Consider the following 10,000-nt stretch of genomic DNA (forward strand, 5'->3'; position numbering starts at 1 on the left):
CAACAATCACATAACCCCAATCTTTATCCAGCATTATATCTCAACCCCCCTCTTTCTCTCCCTCATACATATGGGAGCCACCTAACATATACATGAAAGCAGAACAGCTCAGCCAGTTCATCCAATGCATTCATGTGTTATTAGCATTAATGCTTATATTCAACATCTATATCCTTAGAAGCAACAATTCAGCAGGAGGCGTAGCAGGGTTTTTCTCTTTTAATAGGTACCCACAGGAAGGTGCAGTGAAACAAGCGCTTTCTGCATGAGCCTCTAGGGAGGATCTGGGGGCATGCTCCCCAGAAAATTTTTATTATTAGGGCCTCAGAAATGCCATTTCCCATGTTTTCCAGGGGTAAGTTTCATAAATCAAAGCATGAAAAAAATGCTAACTATTCACTCGCAGTTACTTTGTTGTTTATTTGTCAACCTTTGGAACTACTGATATAAGTGTTTAGTAGACGAGTGCATTATCCACGGTAAATGTGACTACAGGAAAAGGGAGAGACCTCTCCCTTTACAATGGAAATATCAAATAAATAAATAAAATAAAATGTTTAGTTTTTGGATTTTTGGAGGTACGCATGTGGGTATGTGCATGTATGGTCGCTACGCCCCTGTTCAGCTTGCATACCATCACAAAAAGTAAAATATATGGCATCCCTCACTTTTAAAACTTCATAGGAAGGGCGGTGCATTTCCATGTCCAGACCATTGGGAGTTAATTCATTACAGGTATTTCCCAATACAGGCATTTCCCTGTTCCCAGGAACAGTTTTCCAATGGCCAGGAAAACTGGTGTAATATTATAAATCTTTTCTAATAGGTACATTCAGCTTTGAAGTCAGCGAAATGAAGTGGAAAAGCCAACATTTCAATCAACCCCCCTCAAAAGGCTGCTCAATATATGACAACCCCCTGAATACTTTTCCAAAATAACATTACTTCCCCCCCCCCCTGATGTGCCTAATAAATGAAAGCCCCCTTACTGTTTCCCTTTTTTGCAGTGTCATTTAAAATGAACTCACCTGATGACTGTTGAGGGGCTTTTGGACAAAGTGACCCAATAAAATTAATGTTACTGTTAGAGTGCACCTCACTCCAAGTGTTTTTCCCTGCAAAGTTGAATCTTTCCATCTATGGCAAATACATTTTTCCATGTTCTCCTTGAAAATTGGTTTCAATGCACAGTAAATTTAACAAAACTCTCTCCATGTTTTGTCACTTTCAAGGCCTAGCTAGCAAGAAGCAATAATCAAGTCTTTAACCGAGGTGATCCCTACCAAACTGCTCTGCATTGCAAAAAAGTTCAAAACAGTTTGTTCCGTTATAGTTTAAATTAACTCATGCCTCTTATTAGCTTTGCAAATATCTCTCTGGTGTTGAGATTTATCTTAAACAAAAGACAATATTTGAGTTAAGTTGGGCCTAAGTTATGTAGAAGCTATTGAGTAATGGAGGCGAGGCAGAAATTTGCTGCTTTGCACTGCCCACCAGAGTAATTAAGGAGGGAAATCTTGTCTTCCTTAGGCCAAAGGCCCTCTCAGTGGTGTTCTTCATTTTTGTATGGGCCTTCTGGTACCTGTAGGGATTGATTGCATACCCACAGTCTCCCATTCCCGCCTCCTCCACCCTCCAATAGTTGAATCATGTACAGAGCCATGCCATATGCAAACAAAATTTGTAGATGGCAGGTGAGCATTGCACACTCTCATCAAATTAATAGCATGAAAACCCTTGTGGCAAACAGAGAGATGTTCATCACTGTCTGGGTGCCAGATAGGAATGAGAGAGCTATCAATTGCTCCAATCACTGTGGGAAAGCCAGCTATAGGGTAAAGTACGGTCACAATTGCCTGAAAGATTTATAAACATGAATTTATTGTCACACTTGAACACCACCAAAACAAAACAGAGACAAAGCGGACCGCCGTGGAAACAACGTACGCAAAGAAGTTCATTGTTTGATGAGCATTAATTGATAGGTTTTGTCGAGTTTGAGTCCATGGCCATATAATAATTCCTTTTTTTCTCGAACACAAGCATGTTTTATTCTTACACAAGGAGACAATTTCCTCTTTGCTGTTTCAGACAAACATGCAGCATGGGTGTGCTCAATATCACGTGATGGTCGATCGCTTTTCCTTTCCAAATTTTCCCTTCCAGTAGTTTGCATCCATTTATTTATTTATTTGTATGTTTTTTTTTTCTAACAACATGTCATTTGTTTTTTGCTGGAAATGCTGCAGCTAGTTGTTCCCTATTAAGACTCTGGGTGCTGCGAATTTAGATGTGAAAAAAAGTAGACACACGCCAACACAAGGCTTGCTTTATTGCCGATTTCACCGAAGTTTAATATATTAACATCTGTAGTTTTACGGCACCGAAAGTACGTGGGTACGTCTTGACTATTAGCCTGTATTGGTTTACCTGAGTCTCCGCGCATTTGCTTTCTCTCTCTAGATCTTCTTTACAATACACCGTTCAATCAGCCAATTTAATCTTCCTGTTGACAACCTATGCCTCTCAACGACTTCTGTATCGGTCATATGATTCAGTAAAGGCCTCCCTTGGTATGTTCTTGGCCGACAAACTGCGTAACAAAAGTCCGTCTTCGGCAGCCATTTTGTTTTGTTGCAGCAAAATGATGTTCCCCGTAAACTTTAACGGGAGAGTAATGAGAGCTCCAAAGCTCCCGTAAGTTACCGGGCAAGTTATCGGGAAAAATAACGGGATCGAAATTAACGGGAGATTCGAGAAACACCCGAAAACTTATCGGGTAATTACCGGGTGACTTACCGGGCACGGTAAGTTACCGGGTCTTTCGAGAAACAGGCCCCTGGTCAGAGTTTTTCTCTGTCCTTCTGTGGGCCCATTTCCATCTATATTCCACGTAGCCGGCTACGCGGTACGCGGTACCCAGAAATAGGAATGTACAATACTGTAGAATACCCCGCCACTTGGACTAATTTCCAAATGAACTAAATTTCAAAATGGCGCAGCGATGTTATATGTGCTGGCTACGCGGTACGCGGTACGCCGTGACATTCCTCGTTCTTAAAGCGTCAAACAGGGGCACCCAACGAGAATATAGTTCAAAACCACTGAAACATAGCATTGTTAAACGTATTTTATTATTTAAACGACAGATATAGGCATATTTTTATCCCCTAAAAATTTTACATTTGTTCGGATTTCCTAGCTGAAAGTCTAGTGATCCGAAAAGTACAGGGATCAAAACTTACCTGATCGCAAATCTCATCCAGAAAAAAGGCTCCCGAAAAATCTAGGTGACCTTTATAGGATAAAAATCAGCTAAAACTGGGCAAGCTTACCATTTTAGATGTTCGAAAATCCTAGGACAGGCAGGCAAGGAAGAAATTTTAAAAGAAATATTCCGAAAATTCTAGATCTCAAATCGTCTTCCGAACAGATATTTTCCGAAAATTGACGTTGGGTGCCCCTGGTCAAAGCCTAAGTAATTCCACAGACAAGAGACTGTGGAACAGTGAACTCGGAAGAACGTTATATAAATGATTTCAAAACGGCGCAGCAATGTTATTTGTGCTGCCTACAAGGTACGCAGCACGCTGTGATAGCACTCGTTTACTGATTAAGCGCTCGTTTCAGTATTAGGCCTATAAGCACTCTTTTAAAATTTTAGCTTTCATTTCACGGTTCGGGTAACTAGAATTTTTAACGAGATCGTGTGAAGAATATAGCCTCGTTTCCTGATTAACCCTAAGCGTTCGTTTCAGAAATTAGGCCTAAGAACTCTTTACAAATTTAAGATTTCATTTCACGGTTCGCTTAAACTTCGCTTTTTAACACGATCGTGTGATGAATATAGCACTCGTTTACTGATTAAGCCTAAGCACTCGTTTCAGTGATTAGGGCTAAGCACTCTTAAAATTTTAGCTTTCATTTTACGGTTCGGTTAACTAGACTTTTTACCGAGACCTTGAGAAGAATATAGCACTCCTTTACTGATTAAGCCTAAGAACTCCTGATTAAGCCTAAGAACTCGTTTCAGTGATTAGGCCTAAGCACTTGTTTAAAATTTTAGCTTTCATTTTACGGTTCGGTTAACTACTCTTTTTACGGAGACCGTGTGAAGAATATAGCACTCGTTTACTGATTAAGCCTAAGCGCTCGTTTGAAATTTTAGCTTTCATTTTACGGTTCAGTTAGGGTTAGGGTACACTAGAATTTTAATTTTCCACGTACCGCGTACCGCGTTGCCAGCTACTTAAGATACTTTGCCATCTTGACTTTAACTCTTTCCGCGTACCGCGTACCGCGTAGCCAGCTTGTCAAGATACTTCGGCATCTTGACTTTAATTCTTTCCGCGTACCGCGTACCGCGTACCGCGTAGCCAGCTTGTAAAGATACTTCGCCATCTTGACTTTAATTCTTTCCGCGTACCGCGTACCGCGTAGCCAGCTTGTAAAGATATTAAAACCTCTAGAAGCTGATCGAGATAAAAACTCAAAAGGCTCTTTAGTTTTGTATTTTTCTTGTGACGTCACGTACAAACCAAGGATACATGTAAGAATAAGGCAGCGTTTACACGAACCCGGTTTCATTTACACGACTCCGATCGAGACTGTCGCCGAAACCGTGTCGATTTGAAACCGCTGCCAAAAGTCGTGTAAACAGCGAAAACCGCATCGATTTTTGCTGGCGAGCGTTAGCGACATTAGCCAAAAAATCAAAATTTGAATGTAAGATCGGAAGCATGCGCAGTCGATTGTGGTGGGTTATGTCTATTATCCGGGGTATTGATACCCGAAATAACGTCACGTGCACGTCGTGGAAGGGAATCTTACAGTCACAACTAGACTTTCGAAAAGTCCTTCGTCTAGATACGCGCGGAACGAACCTCTCGCGACTTCGTCGCTCGCTCATTTACTTCGCGTACGAAAAATCACGATTCGCTCGCTAAAACATTTTCTCCTGGGATTATCGTGAGGTCGACTTGTGGCAAGTCTAAGTCACAACCTTCATTATATTGATTATCATTCAACCGTATATGTTCAGTCTTTGACCACCGAGTCAAATTGTTCTTCAACGTCTTCAACCGTTGAGCGAAGAGAGAGTCAGTTGCCGAGCTAGACCACGAGCAGTCGTCCTTATTTCCTCAGAGCCACGCACGACGAGTGAAATTATTATTTTATGCAAATTAGTGGTGAAAACGGGGCGTGTCACGCAATCGCGCTCTCAACTGTGTGTCATTGAAAAATAAGAGACTGCTCCCAGTCTACAGTCAACTCTCTCTAAGACGGACACCATCGCGACCGGCCTCAGCTGTCCGTCTTAGAGAGGTGTCCGGCTTATAGAGAGTCGACGTAGCATGACCCCAGGAAATTTAAGATAATAATGCTGAACCTGTCAAGTGACTTGTGCACAGTGAATACGCGTCTGTTTAAAGTTAATTGTTTTAAGTTATTTGCTTGAACGCAACCTACCTGTTTTAGATTACGATTCAATTCGGTTGTCACCTCCAAGTTATTTTTTGAATGGGACAATGACTGATTTAATTTTAACTTGTACTGTATGTATTCCGGCGACAAGATAAGAGCTGTCAATTAAACGTCTGGTGTTAAAAAGACTAAATCGTAATTTGCGGTCACATTCAGCACCTCACAAGTGTCCGTTGACGATTTCAAAGTGTCTGTTGTCCGTCTTATAGAGAGTTTGGTTCTAGTAAAATCGGCCGGGACCAGCACCAGGTGTCCGTCTTATAGAGGTGTCCGTGTTACAGAGGTGTCCGTTAAGAGAGAGTTCACTGTATTCTCAAGCACGACAGTAAATTTAAATTGACATTTGCTCAGCTACGCTCAGTATTTCTCAAAAGGATACTCTTTTGCTGAAAAGGGACCAGAAATTTGAGAAAAGAAGTATAAATTCAAAGAATGAAGTGACGTGCCATTGTTTTGAAATTATGCATTTGCTTATAAAATAGTAACGCCTGCGACACATGCTAAAGATATGCATACCTTTCTTCCGGTATCCTGTTTCTTTAAAATTTTGCAGCTGTTAAAAAAAGAAAAAAGACCAGTCACTGCTCCCAGTTTCCACGCCAGCACTCACTTTCTCACGGAAACTCCTAGTAATACGGTTACTATTTTGGCGCGAAATTTGCATTGTTCAATATTCAAAATAGTGAATTTAGCACGCAGTGCAGCGCTCGCTTATACCATCACTACTTGGATTTTCTGGCGAAAACGGTTCCGTGTAAACGTCTCCAAACTGCATCGATTTTGACGCGGTTTCAAAGTCATGAAACCGTGCCTAAACTTCAAGTTGAGCTCTTTGACGTCACGCTTAGATCGCCTGCCTGCACTTCCTGCCTCAGTAAGTGACTGCCAAGATGGCAGCGGCCAGTTTCGATTTTCGGGATAATTTAAAGAAGGATTTCATAAGGTTTTAAGGCACATTGGTGGATGAAATTGTGGTGAATAAACAATCTTTGCATTAGCTTTTTGGTGGTAAAAAGAAAAACAAGGACTATTTTGGAGCAAACTTCTCCTTTAATAATAGTTGTTAACTAACCGCCACCGTTTGGTACAGGCTTGCGTGACTAACTGCCAACCTCGTTTCCAGGGTCTCTTTTGTCGTTGTACTAAATTAGATTTACGCGCCGTTTTCAATTTTTGTTTCTTTTGTGCTTCTTTGTTAAAATAGGTTGATTTGGAGTAAGTGAAATAAGATGTCCACATTGTCAGACATAACGAAGCTAGAGACTGAAGTGCTCAAAAAGATGAAATTGGAGGCTAAGTTCCACTACGATCCAGAGCACAGTGAGAATTTGCTCTTTTTGTCTCCGCTCGTGCTTCTCGAAGATTACGATCTCAAAAAGGGTGGATATAAAGACTATGGAGCAAAAAAGGTACTGGGACGCGTAATCAAAGATATTTTAGAAAGGAAAGATGCGGTTCTTTTTCGAGTGCCAGAGGTTATCTACTTGCATATGGGGTATGGCAAGAACTCGAAGAACAAAAAGGGCAAGATGGCGTTAACAGCGGAAGAAGGTGAAGTCTGGAGGAGTTACCTTGATCTCTCACGCTTTGCTCGTTTAACTAGCAGCGGCGAATCTACTTTTGATGGTCTTGAGGAAGAAGAACCGATGGAAGTGAGTTTAGCGACGGAAGACGACACGCAAACACACGATAAATCGCGAAATTTCCCGAAAAATTTGGTTCCTCCATGCAACAGTGGACTCCAGATTCATTTGAAAGGGAGATACGTTTTGTTGTTTTCAATTTTGCTTATGTTTTTTGAAAAGAAAAAGAAGAAAGAGGAAAACCGTTCTGACAGCGAAGAAGCGAAGATCGGCCCAAATAAAATATCTGACTTCATGTTGTTTTGGATCCTCCCATATTTGCTTAATTTTAACCATAGCAAAGTGCAAGAAGTCAAAAAGCACTATGAGAGGAGGGGTGGTAATTTCCTTGAATTTGTGAAGAGATCTCCTTTCGATGTCATCTACGAGTCATTTGCCCCATGTAGCGTCTCTGACGAGCACAGAGACGTCGTCCTGGAACGCTACAAGGATTACTATGGCACAGACCAACTTAGACGTGAATACGAGTTATTCAAGACTTCAGATGGCACCCCACTGATCCTTGTGCCGATACGATACATCATCAAGGATATGCCAGTAACCCTCGAGGATATTGGGAAAAATTGGCGAGAAATGGGCGACACTACTCTGTTTGCTGAGTTCATGAACTTATTTATCAAGGACAGGGATATGCAAGAAGACTTTCTATATTATTCCTTGAAGGATTTAAAATATCGCCAGACGATTGACTTTGCTGTCCTCCTTCCAGATGAGGAGACTTTTAATGAACTGATTGGACCTCTACAAAGAGAAAGTGCTGAGTATTTTGTCAGACCAAGTCAGACAGGGAGATCTCTCATTCCTCCTCACACTGCTTTATTGAAGTATCCACAGAAAGATTTGACAGTGTGCTTTTCATTTTTTCAAGGTATGCAGTTTTCCAGAGGAACTTGCTAATCCCTCTAGCCCCAACCTTTGATTAATTGATGGGTAATTATTTATGTGGGCATTACGTGTGCATACATGTACAGTAATTTTCTTTACATGTAAAAGACCTGCCTGCCTCTAGATTGGGAAAGGGGGAAGGGGAGGGGGGGGGGGGAGGGGGCTTGGGAAAGAAATCTCTTTCCTTTCCCTAGTCTCCCATGTCCATAATTTCTTTTGACTGCGCAATTGCATGATTGCAAAGGTGCAGGGAGACTTACCTACCGGTAGAATGTGCTGCCAACAGTTTATGTTGTCCCCAAAGAGAGAACATAAAAGAATCTTAATTAATCATCTGGAAAGTGAGAATTGTTAAATTTATAACTAGGAGTAATCATTAATTATGAAGTGCCTTCGTGGGGACAAAATTTGGGTTCCAGGGCTCAAAGTTAGCAACCAAATGGTCACACATGCGACTAAATTTTTGGTTGTGCTCCTAAAAAATCATGTGTGATTGCACTCACGTGCCCTTAAAGCTCAAGTACAGTGCAACTGAATTGCCTCTCTGCTTTCTCACCTGACATGCGTATTCCGAGTGGTATGTCATGAAACAGAAACATCAATCAACAGATATAAAGATATACATACCAAAATCTGGCCCTAAAATAATAAAGTTACATTATTTTCCTTTCATCTGCGTGTGTTTATTTGTCATCAGTTTTCTCATCAAATTCCGCCAATGCCGGTGAAGGTCCATTTTTCCTACTGATGTTTCATTCCATTCCATACTGTTTTATTAACACTTTGTTTTGTTAAAACTCTGCTGACACATGCAAATGAAGACTACGAATAAAAGAAACGAGGTAGTCTTTAGATATCCACTTTATGATGCTCAGACCACAAGGTGTGCGATAGTCTTTGCATATCTGATGACTATGACGTCATTCAAAATGGCACAAAAATGCAAACGGTCAAGGAAAAAATCTCAAAAAAAAGGTCACCCTTGTAACTACAGGATATCCAGGATTATTAACTGCATTCTCCTTCGTCAAAGGCAATTGTTTTTAAATAAATATACACAATATTACTGTACATAGTCATGTGCATAATGACAAATGATGACTGATTTAACCCTTTAACTCCCAGTTACGACTTGACTCTGTATAACGCCTATATCTCCTTCGTCATACGCCATTATTATTTTTAAATAAATATACACAATATTACTGTACATAGTCATGTGCATAATGACAAATGATGACTCAGTGATTTAACCCTTTAACTCCCAGTTACGACTTGACTCTGTATAACGCCTATATCTCCTTCGTTAAAGACAATTATTATTTTTAAATAAATATACACAATATTACTGTACATAGTCATGTGCATAATGACAAATGATGACTCAGTGATTTAACCCTTTAACTCCCAGTTACGACTTGACTCTGTATAACGCCAGATGATTTTACTCGTCAATGGAGGACCCCTCTGAGTTTAAAGGGTTAAGAAGTATTGCCATTAATGTAAGTAATGATCCCCATAAGAATTATAGTGAAAACAATAGGAATCTGGCAACCAAAGGTGTTTGTGACAAGCCTGAGTTAAACAATCATAATTATAACAGGAGCTTTATTGGTTAATGTAAAAAAAAAAGCACCAAATTCAAATCGTCATAAAAATTTGTTATTGTTATTAGGTAACTAAAGTAAAGCAGATTGGAACAACCGTTTCTTTGTGTAATTATCCTTTCATTCGGGGAATTTTGAAGAATTTGTTCATGGGGAAGCCCAGTTTTACACTTCGCCAAATATGAAACCACCGTAATTTATAGAGACAATACCCTTGACATCTGGTTGGTCAAAAGTACAAGCAACAGTTTTCACCTACAAATCGGAAAAAAATAACTTTTGCACCAATCACAGGGCTCAAAAGAGCTCATTATACAGTCAAAACTGAGGTTGTTACTGCACAATTGTGTTGCCACAGCTCACTATTGTTCTTACGCAGAG

General features: G+C 40.4%; 2 protein-coding genes across 5 annotated transcripts in view; one reads left to right on the forward strand and one right to left on the reverse strand.

Moving 5' to 3' along the window:
• Positions 1 to 6,312, reverse strand: part of LOC138058241 (uncharacterized) — a 30,551-nt gene extending 24,239 nt beyond the window's left edge. For both annotated transcript variants that reach the window (XM_068904156.1, XM_068904155.1), the window contains exons 1-2: positions 6,202 to 6,312; positions 6,001 to 6,037 (exon numbers count right to left, since the gene is read on the reverse strand). In XM_068904156.1, coding sequence (XP_068760257.1) covers positions 6,001 to 6,037; positions 6,202 to 6,285 — 121 coding nt within the window. In that variant the 5' untranslated portion in view covers positions 6,286 to 6,312. The remainder of the gene's footprint in view (positions 1 to 6,000; positions 6,038 to 6,201) is intronic.
• A 337-nt stretch (positions 6,313 to 6,649) lies between these two features.
• Positions 6,650 to 10,000, forward strand: part of LOC138058236 (uncharacterized) — a 22,529-nt gene continuing 19,178 nt past the window's right edge. For all 3 annotated transcript variants that reach the window (XM_068904132.1, XM_068904135.1, XM_068904134.1), the window contains exon 1: positions 6,650 to 7,995. In XM_068904132.1, the coding sequence (XP_068760233.1) occupies positions 6,714 to 7,995 (1,282 nt within the window). In that variant the 5' untranslated portion in view covers positions 6,650 to 6,713. The remainder of the gene's footprint in view (positions 7,996 to 10,000) is intronic.

This window comes from Montipora capricornis, chromosome 7 (genome assembly GCF_036669925.1).
Source record: "Montipora capricornis isolate CH-2021 chromosome 7, ASM3666992v2, whole genome shotgun sequence".
NCBI lineage: Eukaryota > Metazoa > Cnidaria > Anthozoa > Scleractinia > Acroporidae > Montipora > Montipora capricornis.